Source organism: Mobula hypostoma, chromosome 6 (assembly GCF_963921235.1).
Source record: "Mobula hypostoma chromosome 6, sMobHyp1.1, whole genome shotgun sequence".
NCBI classification, from domain to species: Eukaryota; Metazoa; Chordata; class Chondrichthyes; order Myliobatiformes; family Myliobatidae; genus Mobula; species Mobula hypostoma.
The window spans coordinates 134,299,721-134,327,626 of NC_086102.1; the positions used below are offsets into that span (position 1 = coordinate 134,299,721).

Sequence of the window (27,906 nt, forward strand, 5' to 3'; positions counted from 1 at the left end):
TTGAAGTTACCTCAGATGGGATGCTGGTGGCTGGCCCAGCTATCCCATTTTCTGTAGTGATGTTGTTGGAACTGTTGTTGGGCGAGCTTGGGCCAGATCCAGGAGCGCTGTTACAAGCCGAATCTGAAAACAGAAAATCAATTAAACTGAGACAACTCTGGCTTTGCATACTACATGAAAATCTCTTCTGTTTGTTCATAAAACATTGGAGCAATTATTGAGTGTGTGGTATTTTTAAAGCATGCTTTTGTGAGATGTGGGGATCATCTGTAATTAACGCCCATCACTAAATGCACTTCAGATGTTGGTAAATCTCTTCTGTGAATCACTGCAATGCAGTGAACACCTAACACATCTCAATACATGTTTCTCCACAAACAAAGGTTCCAAACCAAAGCACTCCAAACTTTGTTTTGTTGCTCATTCCTCATCACCAAATGATATACTTTCCACTGAGAAATGCATCATGAAATTTGGGTATCTACAGACATTATGCTTCTCATTTCTTTGCATGAACTCTGTCTAAAACATAGGAGTTGCTGTCTCGAAAAATAACACTTCTGGAATACCACCACCTGGAAAGCACAACAGAATAAAACTATAATTTTGCTCTGGTAATATTGTCATTATGACAATGATGACTTCTTGCTATGCGTCATAAGCTTCAATAAATAATTTTAGTTAGTATAAGTCCCAATCATGACAATGCCACACTTATCAACCTTTAACAATACAACACTTTGAGAACTGCAGTTGCTATATTTCTTTCCATGCATATTATTTACTCTATTCTGCAAAATAAAATTTCAGCTTTACCCAAGCAGTTCAGTTCTTTGTTTTATGATAATATAACCAGGAACTTAAACATTCTCAGGATAAGGATGTAACTGGCCAGGCCAGCAGTAACTTACTGTTTTCCTTAAGTGGTAGAGCAACTCAACAGGGTGGTTATGAGTCAACTATGGAGTAATTTATGGATGAACCAGGTGGGAATGACATCTTGCCTTTCCTGAAGAGACTGGCAAACTAGATTGGAATTTGTAGAAGTCAGGCAGTTATACATTCACCACTGCTAATGGGAACTTCTTCAACTTTCAGATTTAAATACTCGATTTTAATTTTCCAGTTGGAATTGTGAAATCAAAACTAATGCCTTTTGATAAGAAATCCTATGACCTAATGCTATCATATCTATGTAGCACCTTTCAATCTACAATGGATATTCTCATCTCTCCTGCATAATGGATTTGGTAGTAGCAAACTGAACAATACAAGTCATTGAGTTATCACACGTTTGTACATAAATATAATCAAACATGAATTACAGTGCCTTTAAAAAGTATTCAATGCCCCCTCTTGTTTTCATGCTTTTTGTATTACAACACTGAATCAAAGTAGATTTAATTTGGCTTTTTTGACACTGATCAACAGAAAAAGGCTTTTGTGTCAAATTGAAAACAGATCTCTACAAGGTGATCTAAATCAGGTGTCCACAACCTTTTTTGCACCGCGGACTGGTTTAATATTGACAATATTCTTGCAGACCAGCCGACCCGGGGGGGGGTGGGGAGGTGTTCAAGTAGGGTTAAACTCACCTCAGCATGTCTTTTACAGTTAGGGTTGCCAACTTTCTCACTCCCAAATAAGGGACAAAAGTAGCAGTCAAATACGGGACAGTGTTTACCCCGAGAAAGACTACCATGACCATGAAGCCTTGCGCAGGCACCTGTGTGCTCATGCGTGACATGCGCATGCGCGTACGTGCCCATTTTTTCCACAAATCGTTTTTGACTTGATATTCCCGACTACACTGTACATACGTTATTTCTGCTTTATATAGGCTGTGTATTTATCATATCATTCCTGCTTTTACTATATGTTAGTGTTATTTTAGGTTTTTTATGTTATTTGGAATGATTTGGTAGGTTATTTTTTGGGTCTGGGAACGCTCAAAATGTTTTCCCATATAAATTAATGGTAATTGCTTCTTTGCTTTACGCCATTTTGGCACAAAAGGTTTCATAGGAACGCCCTACCTTAGCGGGGGAAATACGGGACAAGGGCGGTTCCATATGGGACAAACCAATTTAGCCCAATATACGGGATGTCCTGGCTAATATGGGACAGTTGGCAACCCTATGTTCAAGTTCAACAGTGCGTGACAGGGAATGAGGGAAGGTGCAGCAGACTCATGTTGTTTCCTCACGGCCTGGTAACACGTGCTTTGCAGCCCGGTGGTTGGGGACCGCTGATCTAAATTAATTACAAATATAAAACACAAAACAGTCGATTGCATAAGTAGTCATCTCCTTTAATCATTTGTGAAGCCAACTGATTTTAGAAGTCACATAATTAGTTAAATAGAGATCACTGTATGCAGTCAAGGTATTTCAATTGATTGTATCTGGAAGGTCCAACTGCAGATGAGTCAGTATCCTGGCTAAAAGCTACACAGGAAGACAAAAGAACACTCCAATCAACTCTGCAAAAAGGTTATTGAAAAGCATAAGTCGGGAGATGGATACAAGAAAGTTTCCAAGTCACTGAATATCCTTTGGAGGACAGTTAAGTCAATGATCAAGGAATGGAAAGAATATGGCACAGATATATATCTGCTTAGCAATGCAGGTCGTCCTCAAAAACTGAGTGACCGTGCAAGAAGGGGACTCGTGAGGAAGGCCACCAAGAGACCTATGACAACTCTAGAGGAGCTAGCAGCTTCAGTGGCTGAAATGGGAGAGACTGCGCATATAATAACTTTCCTCGGGTGCTTCACCAGTTGCAGTTTTATGTGAGTGGCAAAGAGAAAACCACTTTTGAAAGAAACACATGAAATCTCGGCTAGAGTTTGCCAGAGGCATGTGGGAGACTCTGATGTCAGCTGAATGAAGTTTTCTATGCTCTTATGAAACCAAAATTGAACTTTCTGGCCATCAGACTAAATGCTGTTTGGTGTAAGCGTCATCAAAAACACCTAATCCCTACCTTGAAGCATGGTGGTGGCTGCATCGTGCTGTGGGGATGCTTCACTGCAGTGGTACTAGAAGGTTTGTGAAGGTACAGGGTAAAATGAATGCAGCAAAATACAGGGAAATCCTGGAGAAAAACCTGATGCAGTCTGCAAGAGAACTCCGACTTGAGAGAAGATCTGTTTTCCAGCAAGACAATGACCCCAAGCATAAAGCCAAAACTATACAGGAATGGCTTAAAAACAATAAAGTTAATGTCCTGGAGTGGCCAAATCAGAGTCCAGACCTCAATCCAACTCTGAATTTGTGGCTGGACTTAAAAGGGCTGTTCCCTCATGATCCCCATGCAACCTGAAAGAGCTTGAGAAGTTTTGTAAAGCAGAATTGGGGAAATTTGCAGTGTGCAGATGTGCAAAGCTGATAGTGACCTATCCACACAGATTCAAGGCTATAATTGCTGCCAAAGGTGCATCTACTAAATACTGGCTTGAAGGGGGTGAGTAATTATGCAATCAATTATTCTGTGGTTAATAACTGAAAAAAAATTTAGATCAATGAGAAGTACAGAAGTAGTCAAAGAAGATATTTTGCAAAACCAGCTTTAATCAGAAAAAAAAACTCACAACTGTAAGATACTAGGAGGGATTTTAACTTTATTGATCTGCTCAGTTCAATGGAATTGGATGCCGTGATTTTAAAAAGACTGTATTTTATCTACCTTAAAGCCAGTGGAAAATTATATTGGGTCAGGCATAAAACAGGTATATTAATCAATATATATTGAAGAAGGGTCTTGGCCTGAAACGTCAATAGATGCTGCCTGATCTGCTGAGTTCCTCCTGCATTTTGTGTCAGTAGCTTCGGATTTCTAGCATCTGCAGACTTTCTCATGCTCCTACGTAAATTTCACAATAATGGGCATGCAGTGCTTTACAATTATAAGGTATACAAATTTGTCTACTTTAGTGATTACTGAACAGCCTATAAATAGCAAGAAAGCATACATAATCAAAGTTAACATGACTTACATGTGAATTTCTAAAATGGCAGTTATGTTATTTGTTAGGAAAAATATAGGGGAGTAATTTACCTTTGGTTGCTAGTATTCAAGAGTATTAGCTGCTGACTGTATTCATATATTTGTTTCTACTGAAACCTATAATACTCCCTTACTGTGGAATTGCATATCATTCAGTATTAAAAGGAATAAACAATGTTTCCCAACTGTATCAGAGTACTACTAACATCAGTCTTCTCTCTATTGGAATTAGTGTTCCCAGGTGGATCACCTCTATTCTTACAAAACCCTTGGGCAAAAGCTTACTTAGGTCAAAATTGACACTAGCTCCTCTTGTGAAGTGCTCAAGAATTAGGTGCAATACAGTACACTCATGTAATCAAGGGAAGATAACATTGTGCTATGCATGAAGGTGTCATTTCACCCAAAATGGTCTCATGATGCATGTAACATTGGCGCTCACAATCTGCTTAATCTTTCTGAAAATAGTCAATGGAAAGTTTGAGCTTCATTCAGTTTTCACAGAGATATAGATTACCCTTTATTGGAGGTTTGTAAGAAAGCTGGTATTCTAGACAAGGCACAGCACTGTGCAAAAGTCTTAGGCACATATATATAGCTAGGGTGCCTAAAACCTTTCCACAGTGCTGAATTTGTCAACGTGGAGCAGATAGCAAATTTGTAAATCTAGCAGGAGCAAAGGATGTTGGGGATGGTGAGGTTGGAGCATCACGGGAGGGGTGTGAGACAGGTGGCAGAGGACTACCAAGGGAGGGGGCATGGTTGCAGAAACACCCAGCGCTGAGACACCAGGCAAGGTCATTTCATTCAAAATAAATTGGTTTATTGATCATTACTTTATATCTCACTGGTGTTTCCTGCTAACTCCCCCCTCCCTTCCCCTTTCCCCAACCATGATTCCCCTCACCCTGCCCTCTTCCTACTCTCAGTACACAAGAGACCTATATTAGAATCAGGTCCATCATCACTCAATTATGCCATGAATTGTTCTTGTTTTCAGTACAAGTGCAATACATAAAATTACTACAGTGCTGTGCATCCTAGCTATATACATGTGTCTATGACTTTTGCACAGTACTATACATCTTGGATCAGTAAACAACCAAGTAGGAGACATTTTTAAAAAAAGCCTGCAACTGTTGAATTTCCTAAGTAACATTAGACATTTTGCTAAATCAGTCTGAACTGTGGCATGTGTACAGCACAGGAGTAAAATCTGCATAGTTTGAGATTAAAGTGAACTACAGTTCCAAATCAAGAGTAAATTCAATCTGATTATGTCTGAACTTCAATTATTTCTATTTACTGAAACCTAATTCTTTCCTGCTTGACTGCTATACATTTCGCACATATTGTTCTATGAAGCAAATGCTTTTCTTTGAAGTTACAAATACCATTGCCCCCCAGGAGAAACTTCTCACTCTGAGAGTCAATATTGTTCAAGAAATGTGAAACTAAAAGCATAATGTAGAAGCCTAAAGAATGTGCACCTTTAAAAATTACGTATCATCACAGACCTTACAGCTAGATCTACTTTTCTACTAGAGAGTAGTCATAAATTTTAGCCACTTTTCAAAACACAGCCACTTTTGCTGCTGTGACAACAGTCAAAGTAAATTTTTTATCAAAGTACATATATGTCACCATGTACAACCCTGTGATTTGCTTTCTTGCGGAAATGCACAGTAACTCCACGAAACACAATGGAATCAATGAAAGACTACACCCAACAAAACAGACCACTATGCAAAAGGCAACAAAATGTGCAAATACAAATGAAAATAATAATAAATAAATAAGCAATAAATATGGAGAACATGAAATGAAGAGGCCTTGAAAGTGAGTGCGGAAGTTGCGGGAACAGTTCTATGATAGGGTGAGTGAAGTTAACCACTCTGGTTAAAGACCCTGATGGTTGATGGGTAATAACTATTCCTGAAACTGCTGGTGTGGGCCTTGAGACTCATGTACCTTCTTCCTGATGGTAGCAGCAAGAAGAGAGCATGGCCTGAGTGGTGGGGGTCCTAGATGATGATTACTCCTTTCCTGCAACATCCACTATCTTTGTAGGATTTTTTCTGAAGAGTCAATCAAATTCTTCAAGAGGGAATTTGTTTGCAGGCTGTAGTTCACCAGGATCTGGCATAAATCCAATGGGCTCATTTATTATCTCCTATGTCATACAATTCTATGGCTCCATGATAAAATGTACTGTTGCCAGAAACAGAACATTAAACAGTAACCCCCTTTGCCTTCTGTGCAAATCAACATGAAAACAGATCAAGGTCTCAACATTTCACTAGGGAAAACTCAGCATTCACTAATCAATACAAACCATATTAATAAAGGACAGGATTTGTGGCATAGAATGAAATCACTCAGCTTAACCAGTCCATTCCAACATTTTTGCTTCACTTTAGCCTCTTCCATTTTCCCTCATCAAAATCCATCCAGGTAATCTGTTCTATATCATTAAACCCGATATGTTTGTCTGGCCTTCTATTAACCGCTTCTTTGTTATTTTTTTCAATCATTTCTTGTGATTTCCACATTCTCACCACTCTTTCACAGAGAAGTCTCTTCTGAATACTCTACAGGAGTACTTGGTAACCATCTTACATTGATGTCTATTTTTCATTCAGTCTGCATCTGCTCTATCACAAGCTATGATTTTAAAGATCCCATTTAGTCACTGTCTGATTTTATTCCTAAGAGAAACTTACTATGTTAATTTTTCTGATATGTATACTCTTCCACGTTGTGCATGGTGGCACATTTCTTCTACCTTTCAATTTCAAAGCCTAGTGTATTTGGTTTACTTTCTTTAGACCCTTGCTAACCTGCTCACATGAGTTAAATCGAACAATAGTACACAATCCATCATCACTTCAATGTACAACACTTCATTAAAAAATTCAAAAAAACAAAGTAGATTTATCTCCTTATCAGTGTATTTGTAGCTTCCCTAGCTGTGTAACACTTTTTCCTTCCTGTAACTTCTATCATCCATATCATTATACTTTCTGAACTGAACACACTCATTTCTTGATGTGTAGATGGCCATCACATTTCCACAAGCTCCCCTTCCCATTTTCCCTCATCTTCTCTCTCCGTAGGTAACTAAAATTACAAGATAACTTGCAGAGTGTAAAAAAACACTAGTGAGATATTAAAAAAAAATCTATATTATACTTACTGATGACAGATAAAATTTTATGCATGAGTTTTTACAAACATACAAAAAGACAGCTTAATAATGTAATTATAGAGCCACACAGTACAGAAACAGGCCCTTTTGTTACCGTATCAATGCCAATTATTAGAGCTTAATTTCCAGATTTCATTTATATTCTTTTTTAAAGATTGCAAATATTAAGACAATGTTTAATGAAATGTACTTTGGCAGTAGTTTTCAATTTCCTTGCTTTATACTTTTCATTAGTTATTTTTGATATGAAAGTAATCTCACTTTTAGTAACTTGATCTCAGCTATCATGACTGCACTAGCAAAATTCACTATTTTTTCTTAGGGAGCTTATTTGCATTTGAAATTAATCATAGTTTAAGTCACAGTATAATATGGTTGAGTCAATAAATTCAAATACAAAGAACACCGAGACATTTCAGCTTCATTTCAATTTCATGTTCCTTTACAATTACAACAAAATGATTAAATAATTTATTGTACATATTAAAATAATAACATATTTAATGTTTGGATGCTAGTGCACATTTCTGTATAGATAACATTAACCACTAAAGCTCAATACAACCAAATGCTATTGTTAACACAGAGAGCTACATGGATAGAGCACCATCAAATAGTCATATTTGCAAGTTGCGGCAGAAACATTTTGTTGTAATGGTACTTGGAGATACTTGGGAATTTTCACTAGGGCTCTTAGCCAACACTTAACAGTCTTCATTGAAGGATCAGAGGTGGAGAAGGTTAGTCACTTTAGGTTTCTAGGTGTTATTATTTTGGAGGACCTGTCCTGGGCTCAGCATGCAAGTAATTACGAAGAAAGCACGGCAGCACCTCTACTTCCTTAGGAGTTTGCAGTGATTCGGCATGACATCTCAAACTTTGATACATTTTTATAGATGTGTATATAGAGCATATATTGACTAGCTGCATCATAGCCTGATCTGGAAACACCAATGCCCTTGAACAAAAAATCTTACCAAAAGTAGTGGATACAGCCCAGTCCATCACAAGTAAAACCCTCCCAACCATTGAGCACATCTACATGAAGTGTTGTGGCAGGAAAGTAGCATCCAGCATCAGGGACCCCCACCATCCAGGACATGCTTCCTTCTCACTGCCGCATCAAGAGCAGGACTCACACCAGTTACAGGAACAGTTATTACCCCTCAACCATCAGGCTCTTAAACGAAAGGAGGTATCTTCTCTTGTCCCATCATTGAAATGTTCCCACAACCAATGGACTCACTTTCAAGGACTCTTCATCTCATATTCTCAATATTTGCTATTTATTTATTATTAATAATATTATTTCTTCTTTTTGTATTTGCAGTTTGTTGTCTTCTGCACTCTGGGTGAACACCCTAGATGGGTCTTTCATTGATTCTGTTATGGTTATTATTTTATAGATTTACTGAGTATGCCCACAAGATAATGAATCTTAGAGTTGTATGGGTGACATATATGTACTTTGATAATAAAATTTACTTTGAACGTTGAATCTCTAGAGAAAATAAATGATTGACAAAAGGTAATACTGACAAAACAGAAAGTAAACTAAACGCTTACAGTAAGATTTAATAACAAGATATTCTTGTTTGAAGATTGAATATTAAGTGGAAAAAGGTGTTAAACATTTTAACTGCAAATGCATTCAAATAGATGAAATGTAACCGCCCCCCCACATCAAAATGGAGAGTAAGGTTACTTTCCAGTTGTTCCGAATGTTTTAAAGATTACACCAAAAAGAGTATCTTCAGTTAAAAAGCGAAGGGAACTATGCAGGAAGGCAACTCTATTTGAATACAATAAGACTTTCTTCAACTATTTCCAGAAGTTGGTTCTGTTTTTTTAGGCTTGCTCTATTTTTTCTCAGTGCTAAACACTGCAAAAACTAATGGTGAAATTTTTGGTTTTATGCCAACAACCATTTTTGCAATATAACAGCTTTCTTTCTATGATTAAAAAATACACTATGTCTTGGATTAAAAGAAGTGTACTTACATTACCAACACAGAATTTGGATTAAAGTTGGTGCACAGCACAATGAACACCATTCAATTTGTAACTGGGGCGGGGGGTAGGGACTTGCATTTATGTAGTACTTTATGTTTAAAGAAACTTTTCGTAACATATTTTGAATCTGGGCTTTGCTTTGTCAGTTATTGTACAATCAAACATATAAATTTCCATCTGAAAACGTGAAAATCGGACATACCCCTTATAATGACAATGTGAACTGTGGCTCAATGGCAGTACTCTTGCCTTTCAGTCAGAAGGTTCTATGTTCATTTCAAAGGCTTAAAGAAAGAGGCTGCCCTGACAATTTAGTACACGAATAAGGGAATGCTGCACAGTTAAAAGAGCTACTTTTTGGATAGGGCATTAATCACCCTCTTGGTTGTACGTAAAATATCCCACAGCACTGCATTGCAGGAATTTCTCCATTGCCCTGCCAATTTCCCAACCAATACTACCTTAAACCCAAAACTTCTCCTACCATTATCAAATTACTCTTTGTGAGACCTTTATACTTCCTCCACAGCAAGACTGACCAGGTTCAAAAGTACTTCCACTGTTTTAAAATACTTTGGTTGATCCCAAGGTCGAGAATGGTGAAATAAATGCAAGTCCTTTCTCTCACTGATTTCAAGAGTACAGGAGGACAAAAATAAAAGGAACTATTCATCTCAAAGCAGTCCCCTGCTATTCCTTCATAATGTGACAAATCTCACTTTGAACAGGACAATGACTAAAGTACTGTGTTCCACCAATAGACAGGTAATTTAATTATGTATGTATTTAGTAAGAGTAAAGGTAAATTGCAAAATTTGTTTCCACTCCATAACTTAGCATATGGATTATGAACATGTTGTATTTTGATACCAGATCTTGGTTGTAAGCAACTTAACTTTTGGTAATAGGCATTACAGCCTCTGAACAAGAAGTGTAAACAAATAAATCAAACATTCAAAGCCTTCTTTCTCATAACCAAAATTCACAGTGATCAGATTCAGTGTCTGATCAGACTAATAAAGAATACAATATACTCTTCAAGTCACTTTGACACAAGAAACCCCTTAGGGCTTTCGAACTCAAGATGTGCAAGGTAAGGCAAGTGACATTCATGGATTTCATGGAAAACTCCACTGCACATATGGTTCCTACATGGCAGAACAGGCCTGTCATTGCACACAGTGGCAATCTTGAAAGAGGAGAACTGGGTAGAATATCAGAGGTGCATGCTGTTAGAGAGAGGATTGGGGGAGCTGGTGAAAGGTTGGTCAGGGAAAGATGCAACAGGTGATCAGGGAAAAACATATTTAGAAAACCTGTCAGATTTTTGGGATGGAATTGGGAGAGGGTGCCTAGTTAATAGGCAATCAATCACAATTTATTTTAACAAAGGTGCCTACCAACTGAAAGATGAGTATCTCTTGGCGTCTGCTAGTGCCTCAGGTAAAATAAAGCCCTCTAACCAACTGTGAAGCAGGCCTCCAGCTAAGACCTGAATTCTTGTGGGCATGGTATGTGGTTATTATTTTGCACAAGTGAAGACCTGCAAGTATTTCATATCATTTGATATCATCATGCGTGTCCATGTGCTGGCAAGTCACATGCAGAGAAGTACTGACAATAATTTCAGTTTGTGGTCTGCAGCTTTAATCTGTTTGGTAACTTCTGGTCAAGAAGCAGCACAGAGGAAGAATGAACTTTATACTAAGCTAAAGCTTTCTGACTTCTAAAACAACTGACCCTCAAGCTGTGGATCATGGGGTTAGAAGGATATATTCAGTTGAGTTGAAATTGCTTTAAGAGGCCTTAAAATCTTAAGCATTCAGTGCAATGGGTTAGGATTAAATCTCAACATTAAAATTATGATTTACTAAAATATTCTGATTACTATTACCCAAACAATGGAGGCTAACTACGGCCAGACACTTATAAGCATTTTATTCTGATAACCACAATATTCATTTTACATGAATTATTTAAAGCTTTCTGAAACAGAATCAAAGGCTTATTATTTTAATTCAACAGGGAGAAAAAAAACCAGGAACTGGCATTGATATGTCCACAAAAAAAGCACTAAAGAATGCCCTTCACTGACAGCACTTTTTACTTATTGTTAACATACCTGGAACATCCATGGGTCTTTTTTTAAGAGTGGTTATGGCGCTGCCATCTTTTCTCCGTAGTAAAGGACTACTTCTTCTCTCTGCCACTTTCTGTTTTAGTCTGGACCGTACCTTTAAGTTTGGCTCAGATGCTGTTAAATGAAACAGCAAAAATTACATTTTATGAATATAATCCTGAGCCTTTTTTAAAAAGTATAATTCACTGTGGAGCCAGGGCAAAGTACATTTCTTAAGGACCTTTTCAATTTTTAAATCAGGAAATATCATATTTGAAAGGGTCTCAATTTTCCTTTTTGCTGGGTTCTGCTTTTACTAATCTACTGCCTCGTCTTACTCAAACAAACCAATAATGAGTGGAAATATTGGCTAATTCTTATTGGGGCAAGACATCTGTAGACCCGATTCCTTCTCACCCAATGCTCACTTCCTGCCATTGGAGAGCAATCAGGAATGGGAAGCATGAACTAAGGCATTTAAGACCTAATGTAGCATTTAATTCAGCATTTCTTAGTACTCTCCTGGCCTGTATAACTCAGTACTACATGAATATTTAAAAACAATTACGTAAGTTCCAACTACTATGTTAATGTCATTTCTGTCAGATGAGCCTTGGGAATTTAATGGTATAAATAATCAGCTATATAAAATGCATTGCCTTAGCAAAAAACAAAGAAAGGAAAGGCAACCAGTCTATTGATCACAATTCCTTGCTGCATCCTTACAACTTCATCAGGGCATTTTTCAAATTCCTCATGGTACTTTTCCTTTCTAGTGAATATTAATAATTACATGTAATATTTGGAATAGTATCCAATGTCATACATATTTTGCAGAGACTATAAGCAAAGTTAGAAATGAAATATTAAATTATATTCTTTCTGAAAAATTAAGTTTAGTTGTTCATCATCTATTGTTAACTAGTAATTGCTATTGTTAATTCACCAAAGAAGTCCCAATTTCAACTTATTTTGTTGTCCTTGGCTTTGAAATAGATTTTGTGACTTTTTCTGTGCATAATTTTAGTGCATCAGTATCAATTATTTAGTTAATATTGATTAATCATGTAAAAAAAAAAGCAAACTTTCTGCAGTCTGCTGCTTCTGAGTTTATAATCACAGGTCCAGGTATTATTTTCACAATATACAGTACTTGTTTAACAAAAGTAAACTATTCCTTCGTAGTTCTGAATTTATAGAACAGGTCAAGATGCTGAATTAATTACTGCTACTTCAGTAAGGCACTGGGGCGCAGGGGAGACACCTGGAGTCCTCAGAACTTTATGTACAAAATGATAATGCCAGAAAAACAGAGGGCAATGGGTAACCCTAGGTAATTTCTCAGGTAAGGACATGTTCAGCACAGCTTTGTGGGATGAAGGGCCTGTATTGTGCTGTAGATTTTCTATGTTAAAAGAGAGGACTGAGTAGAAAAAAATGTGGTCTCCTTTCCCACCACAAATGCAAAAATATTCTGTAATGTTACAGAACACTAGAGGACAAAATGGAAGAATGATCACTAAAAAAAATTAAGCATAATAATGGGGCTGAAATTGAATAGTTCACTGGACCTAATGCTTGGCTTTTAGGGTTTTAAAGTAGGTTAGATATAGTGCATGTATTAGTAATGATCTTCACAGTTCCCTAAATTCTGAAAAGCTCCATGCAGATAAGAAAACCACTACTATTCAGGGCAGGAGAGAGGCAAAAACCCAGGGAACTAAAAGCCAGACCATAATTAAGAAAAAGGTAATATGACATTTAGAAATTTCAGTTTTATTGAGGATACAATTAAAAAGATAAACAATGGCAAATCAATGAATTGTATTTCTAAAAGTTACTGGAAAAGGGTGCCTCATAGAAGGTATCTTCATAAGGTTAGGATTCATAGGGTAATAAATTTATCATTTTCAGGTTGGCAAACTGAATCTAGTGGGATGCCAGGTGTTGATAGCTTCCGCTGTTTACAATCTATATTAATGAATTAAATGAAGGGCCTGGCCCATAATAGCAAGATTTGAAATGATATAAAAAAGAGAATGTGGGATGTAGGAGAAAGATACAAAGAGATTGTATAAAGAGTACACAGTAAAAGCTTGATAATCCACCACCTGATCATTCTGAAATTCTTACAGTTCAACATCTGGTGAACGAGATAAAACTTGCAATGCTTCATTAAACTCATAGGCACCCAGTTTCCAGCATTGCCTTTATACTTTCTAGGTTCACTGGAAAATTTATAATATTACTGTGTAATGTTTAAAGAAAGTGAACTAAAAGTGTGTTGGGGCATTAGTAGGAATAACAGTCAATACTTAGGAAAATCTGTCAACCTGCTGGATTATCGGAGTTTTTGTAAACAGTTTGAAAGAGTGAACAAACTAATATAGGTAGAGTATGAAGGAACACAAGGTTACACACAGGATACACCAAGTTAAATTGCATGTGCAGATGGTAATTAAAAGGTGATATGGGTTGGACTACAAAAATGGGTAGGTAAACCAGGAATGGCCAGGATATTGGTGAGACCACAACATGTGCACATGCCATTTTGGTCTGCGTATTGGCATCAGCATAGGGAAGGACACTTAGATTGATTCTTGGGAAGAAGGTTCCTTATGAGGAAAGAGCAGGTAGACTAAGTCTAAACTCCCTAGAATTTAGCAGAATTAGAGGCAGTTTGGTGCGGAAGTGGATTAGAATGATGTCCCACTGTTATATTTTGAAAGATCTTACTAAGAATACTGTGGAAGATGCAATAATTACTTGAGTCATACAAATTACTCTGAGACTTGGTTAAATCAGCTTTCCAACACCAACAGTGCGAAGTGTTTCAAATTAAATTTTCCAGTCATGTCCACTACGGATCTGTGTATGTAATCTGGGTAGATAAAGTAAATGAATAAATAGACATTTTTTTGGCCATATATTAGTTCAGAAAAGATAAGTTAATCCATCTGCAATTGTAGACAGCTCACTCTAAAATCAAAAAGTCGTCACACTTCCTAGTAAGGTAAATAAATTTAATTTACAGTCAAGATAGTCAGTAATTGCAATACATGTCCCAAAATCTTAAATTAGTTTGACACAACTCAGCTAATTTCCATAATCTGGAACAATGTTTCAAATGTATTAATCTATCGCTGAAACCCCAAAATGAACAACTTTAAATGAAGCACTTTTAAGAAGCTTTTAGCTTCTTCGAAAAAAAAATTGCTCAGTAAGAAAATTGAAAATGTCTATTCTCTTTCTAAATTAAAAGTCTAAATCCAGTTGTGTTCTCATCATGGTTCATTAATTACTACAAAAGCAAATCACAGAAATGCTTTACTTAAAATTATACTTTTCTTCTGCACTATCTGACAGAAATGATTAAAGAAACATGGAGGTGTGTTAGGTGTGATGACTGCATTGTAAGCCACTACCTGCTGGGTCACCAAGAGTATTAGTACCCTCTTCAGAAAAGGAAGTAAGTTTCATTTTTGCAGAAATGCTGACATCAAATGTAACTTTCAAAACAAATATCTACTTTACTGTGTTCCATTTTAATGCTCTAACCTTATTTGTTTATATCCAATACCCTCATAAGTATTACTTTCATGTACCCATGATATTCTTCGTTAAGTAGAGGATGGAATGAAATTAATTCATACAGGAAACAGCCTTGGAAAAATAAGCAGGGTATCAATGATTTGTTCCATTTAAATGGCATTCTTCTGATAACAGAATACCAATTTAAGTTCACATGGTAATACCAACAAATTCATTACCAAACTACAAATTCAAAATGAAATCAAATTTTGCAACTTTGGTAAGAATCCTGTGACTTCATCACATTTCAAACAAGTCAAAAGCTTATACTTCTAATTAAACAGTACTATTTTGACTTTAAACACCAATATACTGGAAAGGAATGGAAAACTACAGTTTGGGCATAACTAATTAAATTTATGGATGTTTAAATTCTATACAAGACCTGTTGTTAGAAAAAAACTGAAACAAACAATAACTCTAGTTCTGACCAATCATTTCTGTAAAAGCAAGCATGATTAAAATGTATTTTGTACGATTATTACCCCTTTACATCATTATCTGAATACCACAATAAAACTCTTAAGATATTGTGTATATTTTTCTCTCAAGTGCTTGCTTGGGAAACCACTCATTTCCCATAGTGAATTACTAATCAGTTACATGATCCTTTGATTCACTATGAATTCAGGTTTTAATGGCAAGTTGTAAGAATATTCCATCTGATTGTGCGTGGGTGCTAGACTATGAATGCGCAGTCAGAGCTGGAGTGATTGGTCTGCTGTTCAACAGGAAGTGTGTGTGGGCAGATGACAAAGATCACCTCTTCATCTTGAGAATCAGAACATTTAATGGTAAGCTCAACAAAGCATCCACACAAATTACGGGCTTCTTAGTGCCAGCCCACTCAAACAGTTTCAGCTTCCTTTGAATTTCAGTTACTTTCAATGGTAGAAGCTCTGTTGTTCTTAAACAGTAGTGACCTATACAAAAAACTTCTAATTTGTCGACTTACAACTGGGATACTTTCATTCATTTTTGTTGATCTATCTAATTGGTATTACCTACTAAACACTATGCACTAAACACAATTTGAACAGCTATCATATAATTTAAAATCTACTGTCTACATACTAAGAAAAATGCCACATTAAGACAAAATACTATTCAGGTTTCATACATAGCAATGCCAGACCTAAACTGTCTATTCTTTCATGCTTCCCAAAGTAGCAATGAAAGGATGATGAAAGGTCTGGACTACAGCAGGGGTTCTCAACCTTTTTTATGCCATGAACCAATACTATTAAGCAAGGGGTCTGTGGATCCCAGATTGGGAACTCTAAAGCTGACAATACAAGATCAGTAGGTGTGGCAACATTAACACTGAATTATTTTGTTATCACAAAATTTCACTATTCCAGACTATTTCCATTTCCAGATTCACTTAATATGTAGCGTAGACTATGCCATCATATTACTGCTAATCACTCAAAATGCAACATGAAATCAGAAACAGTATTATCCTTTTAACTCACTAGTAACATTAGCCAAACCAAAATCTCCACTGTCACTGGGTCAACATAATTTCCTTTCTTTGGGCTGGATCCAACACATGAAAGTGATGAGTGATGGGTTAGAAAACTCAGTAAATTCTCAATGCAGAATAACTAGAGGAAACTGACATGCAATTCCAGCTGATTGCTACAAAAACTACTTCTCTATTTACATTGCTACCATATAATTTAGTAAACTAACATACTGGGGTTTCATATGGGTGGGAAATGAAAGTGGAAGGGGAAAAGAGGGCCTTTTCATGCTGACCGCTTCATCAGCCAACATACAGTAAATACAAGTGCTCAAACCTTAGCTAAATATGGCTATTTTAACTCTTCTGGTGGAACAATGCACCACCAAAAAATTATGATCAGTTGGTTTACTTCAAAGCAATGGTACAGCTGCCAGCAGATTCAAAATTGCAAGTAAATAGGTAAATGGATTGGGGTGGGGGTGGAATTATAGAACTTTGTCTACAATAGAATTCTTGGTAAACTAGAACACTTAAAAATAGTTTCAACAGGACTTAATTTTGAAGTTGCTTCTTTGAAGACTGAACCAGAGAAGTAGGCTATGTTATTTTCTATGAAATCAGTAGAAACTGCTGACAGATATAAACTTATTAAAATAATGCACTTTTGTTATTTCATATTTCTAAATATTATCTTAGTGTAGTAGAAATATTAAAAGTCCCTTGAAATGCAAAGTGATACAGCTACTGTTCCATTTTTACCACAAGATGCAGGATAGTGGGGGTATAATTTGTCCATCTGTGCTGATCACCCCATCCTTGACTAAGCTATTCCACCGTGAACACAATCTGTTATAAGTCAACATGATGCTTTCGGATCGGGTCATGCATAGCACATACCTCCACCGCACTGCTCAGGTGTTTTTCTGGGGTACAGGGGCTAGCAACCCTTGTGCCTGCTCTATGTACTTGGCATATGATTTTTTGTGTTCTATCCCTGAGCAGCAGTGAACCATCTGATTGGCCTATCAGAGTTCTCTCTGGGAACTAGTTGACTTGATCAGCATTTCTGATCTGGCTATTGTTCACGATTGCACTTAATAAAAAAAAATGCTAACCACTAACAGCTTTTTGCTCAATGAAAATCCTAACAAAGAAATGCATGTTCCAGGGCTGGGTAGGCTTTAAGTTGTATTGTAAATGTATTTCATGAGTCGAAAGCACATGTACGCTACTCACTATAGAATAAGAATGTTGCTAATGATCTGAACAAATAAATTGCAAAGAAGCTAAATTATCAGTTTTAAGCAGTTTATGTTGTCTTAAACAAATACCATGTTTCACAGGTTTTGGTTCTCCCAATTATTTCTATTTGCAAATAAACTGAGGATGCTGTTGAGAACTGGGGCAAACATATTCTTTACCTTTTGAAATGTCAAGAGCAAAAATAGGCACCCACATACTCCATAACTTAAACTCAAATAGAATTCAAGTTAAGAAAACATGACATAGAAAAACAAAATGGCTTTGCTGACAATGAATTATCTTTGAAACATCACCACTGTTTCAATGTAGGGAACATTCATATCCATCTGTAGGAGAAACAAAGCCCTAATTTGGCATCTTACCTGAAAGACACAACCTTCAACAGTAAAGCATTCTTCAATTCTGCCCTGATTTTTTTTGGACAAAACTTTGTTTCAGTTCCAGGAGTGGGACTTGAACTTACAACTTTCTGGCACTTAAGTGGGAATTCTAGCAACTCAGTATGAAGCCTAGACCGAAAGAAAACTTGCTAGAAAGATAATGTCATTTTTTATTTGGGAGGCTGCGAGTAGGAAGGTGCCAGATGGATTGGTGTTGGTGCTGCACCTGCACAAACTACGACAAAGAATTAGATGAGGGGATCAATGTCTGTTGATTTTGCTAAACTGCATGCCATTGTGAGTTGATAGCAGGATAGAAAGGCACTTTAGAGGACACAAATAGGAAAGGATATGGTGGATGAAAAATCAGTGTCTGTATTGTCTAGGATGAGATCTCTCACTCCTCCTCAAATGTGCCTCTCTTCATAATGTGATTAAAATACTTTATTTTTAAGAGGTGCAAGCACATGTTCCATGCACTGGTGAAGAGCTCTGATAAAATCAGAATGGAGTTGCATATTTTACTGAACAGGGCAATTATGGAAAGAGACAAGAACATATCATGCTTTAAAAATATTTCAGGCCTGACAAAAAGGAGCATAACATTGCTGGATTTCAGTTCCAAAAAGTAGAAAGAAGGTTCATGTAGAACAATAAACTGATTTACAGATGATACAAAGATAGATGGAGGGGCACTATGCCTGTACTTGCTGGAGTTCAGAAGAATAAGGAGGGACCTCACTGAAACTTATCGAATATTGAAAGGCCTAGATGGAGTGGATGTTTCCTATTATGGGGGAATCTAGGGCCAGAAGAGACAGCCTCAGAATACAAAAAAATCCCCCTAGAACAGAGGTAAGGAGGAATTTCTTTAGATAGAGAGAGGGTGGTGAATCTGTGGAATCCATTGCCAAAGATGGCTATGAAAGCCAAGTCATTGGGTTAACAGGTTTGAGAGGGATGATAAAAGAGCCATGATGAATGGTGGAGCAGAGACATTGGTTGAATGGCCTAATTCTGCTCCTATTTCTTATGGTCTTATAACAGCATCAATGTGAAATGCTGCAGATTCCATTTATTTTAACTCCTTTGAGTTGAAATTGCATATAGCAAAAGCAGAATTGGTGCCAATTAAGTTGCTTGACAGGAGAGACACACAAAGTCTTCTACAATAAATAAATGTATTTTGTCATATTTATATTGTTGTTGAAGGCATGCCAATGGCTGTACATCATTAGGAGCTTGAAGAGATTTGGTCTACCACCAATGAATCTAGCAAATTTATACAGTTATGCAGTGGAGAGCATTTGCACCGGTTGCATCACCATTTAGTATGAAGGCTCCAATGCTCAGGGTCAAAAGAGGGTGCAGAGCATTGTAGATGTTAGCCACATCATGGGGACAAGCTGAGTACAAATTAATTCCTCAATGAATAAAAATGTTTAAGGGCAGGTTTAAGAGGAAAATCAGGAGAGCAAAAAAGGGAGCATGAGATGGTTTGACATACAGGGTTAAAGATAATCTAAGAGATTCTGCAGTTATCTTAACAGTGAAAGGGTGACATATTTGAGTCATTCAAACCAGGAAAGGATCTATACTGTGAATAAGAGGGTACTGACAAGTGTGGTGGAACAAAGGGATCTGGGAGTACAGGTTCACAGTTCACTGAAAGCTGCAGCACAAATAGACAGGGTGGTGAAAAAGGCATCAAGCATGCTGGCTTTCATCAGTCAAGACACTGAGTTTAGGAGCAGAGACATTACGTTTCTGTTAAGTTGTTGGTGAGACTGCACTTGAGAGTATTGTGTGCAGTTTTGGCCACCCTGTTATAGAAAAGACACTGTCAAGCTGGAGAGGATGCAGAAGAGATTTACAAGGATGTTGCCTGTGCTAGAAGGCCTGTGTTATAGAAAGAGATTGGCTTCACTATATCTTTATTCCTTTAAACATAGGAGAATGAGAGGTGACCTCATAGAAGTTTATAAAATAATGAGGGGTATGGTTAAGGTTTATGCTCATAGTTTTACTCCCAGGGTTCGGGAATCCAAAGCTGGAGGGCACAGATACAAGCTAAGAGGCGAGAAATTTAAAAGAGACTTGAAGGGTAACTTTTTTTAAAAACCCAGTGAGTAGTGAGTACCTGGAATCAGCTGCCAGAGGAAGTGGTGAAGGTAGGTACAATTGCAACATATAAAACACACTTGAGTAGGTATATGTGGTATATGGACAGGACATGCTTAGAAGGTTTTAGGCCACATGTGGGCAACTGGGATTAGCAGGGAGGGTACTGTAGTTGGCATGCACCTGCCAGCAGGCTGAAAGGCCTATGTCTGTCTGTATTATTCTATTACTCTATGATTTTAACTAGTAGATTTCCAACAATATTTATTATTTATACAATAAGACTTTGTGTTGACTCTTCCACCAGATTACAGTCATAGTCGAACAACTTTTTTTGGCATCTATTCTGGTTTTCCGTTATGCAATTTCAACTCGAAGGAATAAAAATAACCGGAATCTGCAGTATTTTATCATTCATGCTGTTATGAGTTTATTTTTATCATGCCTATTTCATTGTAGTAACATTAACTTAAGCAGGCTATTGAAATAATATAGATATTACTTTTCCACTTAACAATCTTTTGCTTTGATGCACTCAGTTTATATACACACACACACACACACACACACACACACACACTACTGCCAGCTATTATCTGAATAAAGAACACTAACAGAAAACTCATTTAGTCTTCTAATTCCAACTTCAAAACTGATTAGCTAATGAGAAGCATTAATCCTGGCATGCCAACCCCTTTAAAAAATAAAGACCAGACTGATCCATGTCAGGATAAGGGTTCTTTTCACCAATGAATGTCACTTTCAGATTAAGGTCTGCATTAAAATAGAAGTTTTACAAGTGAGATTATGTTACCATCTAATCATAACAGCCAAGCATACAAAGGGGAAAATACTATTTTTAAAAGTACTTTTATGTAATGAAGTGAATTTTTCCTAATGCTGGAATTCAGCAGGCAGTTAACATCTATGGAAAGGAAGGGGTAAGAAGCCAGAATAAGAAGGTGGGGGGAGAGGAAGGAGTACAAGCCAGAAGCTGACAGGTGAAGCCAGTTGAGGGGGAAGGTAAGTGGGTGGAATGAAGTTAGAAGTTGGGAGGTGATGGGGAGGAAAAGGTAAAATGTTGAAGGAGGAATCTGATAGATGAGAAGAGTGAACCATGTGAGAAAAGGAAGGAGAAGGGGCATGAGAGGGAGGTGAAAGGCAGGTGAGGAGAAGGGGGAAGAAAAGAACTAGAATGGGGAATGGAAAAACACTAATTCCACTGGCGGGACTGACCCTGTTTCCTTCTTGCCTGTCATTTTAATTTGCTGAACTATTTTGACCTGCCTGCTAATTGCCTCCAGCCCTAGCATAAGCACTCATCTTCTGTCTGGCCACACTGCAGCTCTCCAGATTCTATATTGAATTGAACAGTTTTACGTAACTCACTTTTTCAATCTGTATCAGAACTAACAAGCTCTGGTGTAGATCACCCATCTGTGACATTAGTTCATCTTTCCTCTCCTCAGTTACATTGACTTGAAATTCATTATTTGCATTTCTCATCTTCCGTATTTTCTTATTTCAGTTTTAAAATGCCTTTATTTATGTTACTTTGCTCTAACTGCCCTCATTAATTTTTCAACCAGAATACATCAACAATATACTACTGGAAATCCTAACCTTGCTCTATTAGAGATATTACATTAAAAACAAAAATAGGAGCAGGAGTGGCTATTTGGCCTGTCAAGCCTGCAATACCATTCAACAAGATCATGGCTGATTTGGCTGTGAACTCAGTTCCATCTAACTGCCTTATTTCCTCTGCATGCAAAATGTATGTGTCTTGAATGTGTTTAATGAGGTAGGCTCTATTGCTTCCCTGAGCAGAGAATTCCACTACTCTCTGGAAAAAGCAGTTTCTCCTCAGTTTCGTCCTGACATATTCCCTTTGCTTTGTCTAGCTCTCTCCCACCTTTACTGCAACTTAAAGTTAAATTGTTTATTTCTCTTTCCCAGTTCTGACAAAGGGCCTTTGACATTAAATGTTAACTTTGTTACTTGTTTTACAAATCCTGTTTGACCCGCTGAATATTTCCTGTCAATTCTGATTTTATTTGGGTGTCTGCAGATATTTTGATTTTTATAATTATCCTTTGCTCTTCACTAATGATATTGTGAAATATAAGCCAAATGTGAAAAGTAATTAAACAATAAGTGATATAATCAAAAGGCAGAGCAACATATATGTACCACGCATGTCTCTCTTTGGCTATCCATCCCACAGGATGATGATGGTTCCTTTCAGTGCAGAAAGGAACAGTGTGTGCATGAATGGATTTTAGGTGAGTAGTGGGTTCCATAGGTCCAGACCCACCCTCTCGACATCCCCTCCCGGATCCAGCGTCATGGTGGGGTCCAAGACAGCTGGGGTAAGTTCTGTTGCAATGAATGGCTAGACCAAGCTTCGATGCAAGGGATGCCCTTTCCATGCTTCATGGCACTTGTTTGCTAAATGGCCGTTGACCCTATGAGCGGGTTCATCCGCCCTTTGACAGGTCTTGTTTTTTGTTTTTTGTCCTGCAGGGTGTCTAGCCACCTTCCTCACCAGGCAAGCCTGGTGAGGAAGCTGGTTTAGTCGCCGACCACCCCACCATGCGACAGGTAGTACTGGGTTACGTAGTACCTGTAGCACTCAGACGAGTGACCCGACCCGAGCATGCATGTAGTACTTCAGGAAGTCCCATACCATTTTACAAACAATGAAACACTTTTTGAAGCAGTGATTATTCCAATGCAGGAAAGTAGGCATCCTATTTGCACACAGGATTATCTCCTAAACTGCAATGTAATGACATGTCAATGTGTTTCACTGATGTTGATTAAGCTACAAGCATTAATGAGGGATAATTTCAAAATATTGCCATGGCATCTTTATGTCCAACTGATGTAACGAAAGAGCACGTGGTTTAGTGCCTCAGTCCAAAAAGTGCGTTGTCAACCATGCAGCACCTCCTGTTTAATGCACAGTTATGTTAGAAGATATTTCGAAGCAGGAATCTCTGGTATAGCCTTGAACAGAAATAGACACAATTCAGATGAACATGTCCAGTTTCTGTGTATGTAATCTCTGTTACCAATTTAACAGTCAAATATGTTAGAGGGAACGATGAGATATAATTAAAACACATCTGCCCACAATATACTGTATAATTTCCAATGTTTGCAATCCAATGATGCTTTCAATCTATATACTACTAAAACTCTCATGCTCTGTCTGTCTGTTTGTGACCTCCAATTAGCGCAAACGGTGCATTACAGCGGCACTTTCTGTGGCTGAATCGAATTAAAATGCGCTAACTTACAGAATGCAGGCAAAGTTCAGGGTTATATATTTGTATAAAATTGCTCATTCGCCAAAATCTACAGGCTCCCTTTTAACCTGAGAGCCAATCCGCCATCACGGAAATCAGGACGCAATCAGCCTCAGCAGCGACACCTATGGGAGCAAAACAGCAGGGCAGCTCTATTTCGAGGGGTCCCATTCTGCAAATCACCATCAGCATGTGCAGGATTGGGACAGATCTAATTGCCACCCATCAATAAGAGATAATTAAATCTTATTGTAATGACCTACTTCTAGACACCCATAAAACCCTTTGCTGCAGTCAAAGGACAGCGGTGACTATATCACGTCCATTTAGGAGAGCGCCAACTACATCATCAAGAATAATCAGCATCCTTTGGTGTTACTGCTTCATATCTTCTATCCAGCATTAGGGTAAAAAAATGGTCAGCCTAATTATGCCGCGTGGAAAGTGATGGGGGACATTATGGTCAAGAGATGACGCCAAATGTCGTCGGGAAGTGGCAAGGAGAGGGAGAGAACAAGAATCGGATGAGGCCAGGGCCGCATGACTCCAGGATCAAAGAGTCAGGACAAAAAAGATGAAAGAAGAAGAGACAAGATGAGGAGAGGCATGCACGTCTCCAGGATCAGAGAGAAACAACAAACAGCAGAAGAGATGAAGAGACGGGGGATGAAAGGGCTGCACATCTCCAGAATGACAAAAACAGGCACAGAAGGAGGAGAGAGGAAGAGACAAAGTGGCTGAGAAATGTACGTCTCCAGGATCAGAGACAAAGAACAAACAGCAGAAGAGATGAAGAGACGGGGGATGAAAGGACTGCATGTCTCCAGAATGACAACCGGAACAAAGGTGGCAGCTACACTAGAAATGATGCCATCAAAAGTGTCCTTTGTTAAACGAGGAGGAGCTTTATTTGCTTTGCTATGCGTCGTTCTTCTTTAATAAACTGAGGTTTTCTACTTCAGTTTACAAAGCAAAGCGCTACCAATAGCATTCAGGAAAATTTAATGTTCATTCTGGCCACATCAGACTGCACTACCCTTCTCTCAAATGGTGCCCCAACAGGTCACCCCGTTGTCTAGTACACTACAAATGCAAATTGTTTTCAAGTCCATTAAGGTAGTCCAGATTGCGCAGTGATTGAGCACAACGATTCTGTTAATCTGAGTTCGGGCAACCAAATTCTGACCTTTGGAACAAGTGGCTTCCTTTTGATTGGCTTAAGTGAAAAATCCACAGTATAGTATTAGCCCAATTAGGACACTTGAATTTCAACACAGTGGCAATCAAGAATATTAATGAAGTATGTAGAGGAGGCTGCATTGGGACCACTGGACACAACAGACGATCCCAGCAGATTTGCAGGTGGAGTGTTGTCTCACCTGCAAGGACTGTTTGGAGCTTTGAATGGAGATGAGGGAGTAGGTGTACAGCCAGATGTAGCACTTTGGCTGGTTGCAGGGATAAGTGAAAGGAGGGAGATTAGTGAGGAGGAATGAATGGACAAGGGAATCACAGAGGGAGCGATTCCTATGGAAAGCGAGGGGGAGGGGAGGGGGAAGGAGGTAAAGACATGTTAAGTGGTAGGAGATTGTGGAGGATAATGTGTTGGATGAGGAGGCTGATGGGGTGGGAGGTAAGGACAAGAGGAACTCTATCACTATTTCAATGGCGGGATGATGGGGTGAGCACAGATGTAAGGGAAATGGAGATGTGGATGAAGGCAGCATCAGTATTAGGAGGGAAACCCCATTCTTTAAAGGAGGGCACCTCCGATGTCCTGGAATGGAAAGATGCATTCTGTTTTTGTATCATTTTGCTTTGTGCTAGCTAAGGATCCTGCTAGATCCTTAGAAAGTGGAGAATTTTCTCCTCAATTTCCCTGAGTTCAGATTTAACAGATTTTCTGGTGTAACACTGTCAAATACCTCAGTGATTTCAAGCATAGTTAGAATCATCTCACACCTGGAATTTAGCTCTTCCTCCCGTATTTATACTGAGACTAAACTGAGGACTGGAGGTAAAGGGTCCAGGTGGAAGCTAAATTGAGCGCTGATAAGGAGATGATTAATCGCTGATTGCTGAGAACATTGACATCACTTTGCTAATAATTGAGTGCAGGCTAATAAGGTAGGAATAAACAAGACTGTGGAGCTGTCCTGTTGCAGTCTAGATGATTTACATTACAATTCAGAGCAAGGATAATCTGTCCATGCTTCAAGTCACAATAACATGAATAAACATTAATATTATTCAAGTGACATAGGCAGAGGCAGAGTCATAATGGCACTAAATTGTAACTCCTTCATGTTCATCTATGAAAACAGCTTAATTTCTACCTTTGATGTCTCTCCTGTTCCCTTTCAGGGTGCATGTGGTTCTACTGAACACCCTGACCTGGAGTTACATTCAGACTTTGGTTCTTTGTGGTGGTGGGATCCGCTCTCAGGGGCTCATGATCGGCTGCTTTTCGATATCCCTAGGATGCAGCCTAGAAGACGAGTACACCTTTGGTGTTCAGAAGTTTTGCGGCACTGGGGGCGGGCTGATTCTAAGCCAATGCGGCCAACTGAGGTGTTGCCAGAAAGAACAAAAGATCAGGGACAGTGGATCAGCTGTAGGAGGCTCTGTACTCAGCGAGTCACGCTCTCTCTCGTTGGTGAGTGACAGATTGTTCCCAATTCTCAAGTCACAGAACTCAGAGAAAAAAGCGACATGACAGACTTTTAACACCATAAATCAGCGAGTTGTTTTGTTATGTCTCCCCTCTCGCTGTAAAAAGGACATCCTTTTTTGCTTTATTAGGAAGCGAGAGAGAGAGAGAGAGAGCCTGTGGCATGTCAAATTGTCGGGTAACGATTAGTTTATGTTGTACTGCAGATCATGGTATTTATTGGGAACCTTGCTATTGTATGCTTGGTGGGTGGAGGGTGCTGATGCTTTTTTACGGAAGTGGGTGGGGGTGGGGGTGGGGGAGGGTCATTGCTTTGCTGCTGCTTTTGCATGGGAGTGGGGGGGTCTTTGGGGTTCTAACATTTTAAATGCCATTCATTTTTTGGGGCACTCTTTTGTTTTCATGGATGTCTGCAAAGAAAAAGAACTTCAGGATGTATATTGTATACCTTTCTCTGATATTAAATGGAGCTATTAAGCTATTGAAATCATTCATTTTTCAAATTTTTTCACCAAAAGATCAAGGACCCATGCTATTCTGGCATTTAATTATGGTCATCAAAAGGTCAAATGCTGAAATAGGACAAAATCAATAATATGTTTAAGATCTTGTGGTGCATATTGCAGAGGTTGTCAGAAGAATGACCCACTTTAACTGGTAACTATACACAAATTATGATGGGAAATGATGTAATGCACTCTGTTCACACATGACTGCAAGGTCAGAGACCCAAGCAATCACATCGTCAAGTTCACCAATGGCACAATAGTGGAGGAGCTCATCACCAACAATGATGAGACGGTCCACCGAGAGAAAGAACTTGAGGCCTGGGGTCAGGCAAATCACCTCTTCCTTAATGTCAGCAAAACAAAGGAGATGATTATCGGCTTCAAAAGAACTCACACCCCCTTTTACATTGGCGGCACAGCAGTGGAAACCGAGCAATATCATTCCACACATATGTAGTAACAAGCCTAACACTCTAACAAAGCTGCACTGCTTCTTGGTATGGAAACTGTGGCAGACAGGAAGGCTCTGCAAAAGGTAGTCAAAACTGTCCAGCGCTACACTGGCACCAGTCTACCTGTTATCAAGGAAGATAACATCAAGAAAGATGTTGGAAAAGGGCTAGTAACATCATTAAGGATCTTGCCCACCCTGCTCATGTACTGTTTGTCCCACTCCTATCAGGGAGGAGGCTACATAGCATCCATGCCAGGACCACCAGACTCAAAATCAGTTACTTTCCCCAAGCAGTAAGGCTGATCAACGCCTCCACCCACTAACCCAACCTCCCATGCCCCCTAACTATCACTGATTTATTATGTACCACCTAGCATCACTTTATGGACATACAATCTATGTATATAAACTATCTTACGTATTGATACTTATTGTGTTTTTAAACTTTTATTGTGTCCTTAGCAATACTTTCTTCAGGTTGAACAACAGGTTGACAGTGTTGTTAAAAAGGCATATGGTGTGTTGGCCTTCATCAACTGTGAGATTGAGTTCAAGAGCCGTGAGGAAATGTTACAGCTATATAAGGCCTTAGTTAGACCCCACTTGGAGTACAGTGCTCAGTTCTGGTCACCTCATTACAGGAAGGATGTGGATACTATAAGAGAGGGTGCAGAGGAGATTACAAGGATGTTACCTGGATTGGAGAGTATGCTTTATGAGAATAGATTGAGTGATCCTGGCCTTCTCTCCTTGGAATGATGGAGGATGAGAGGTGACCTGACAGAAA

At 38.4% G+C, this 27,906-nt stretch overlaps 1 protein-coding gene across 12 annotated transcripts in view; it reads right to left on the reverse strand.

Moving 5' to 3' along the window:
- hdac4 (histone deacetylase 4) overlaps nucleotides 1-27,906 on the reverse strand; it is a 494,468-nt gene that overhangs the window by 151,246 nt on the left and 315,316 nt on the right. For 11 of the 12 annotated variants that reach the window (XM_063051782.1, XM_063051780.1, XM_063051784.1 and 8 more), the window contains 2 exons: nucleotides 11,352-11,483; nucleotides 11-123 (listed from right to left, as the gene is read on the reverse strand). In XM_063051782.1, coding sequence (XP_062907852.1) covers nucleotides 11-123; nucleotides 11,352-11,483 — 245 coding nt within the window. The remainder of the gene's footprint in view (nucleotides 1-10; nucleotides 124-11,351; nucleotides 11,484-27,906) is intronic. The other variant, XM_063051788.1, reaches the window with a different exon arrangement.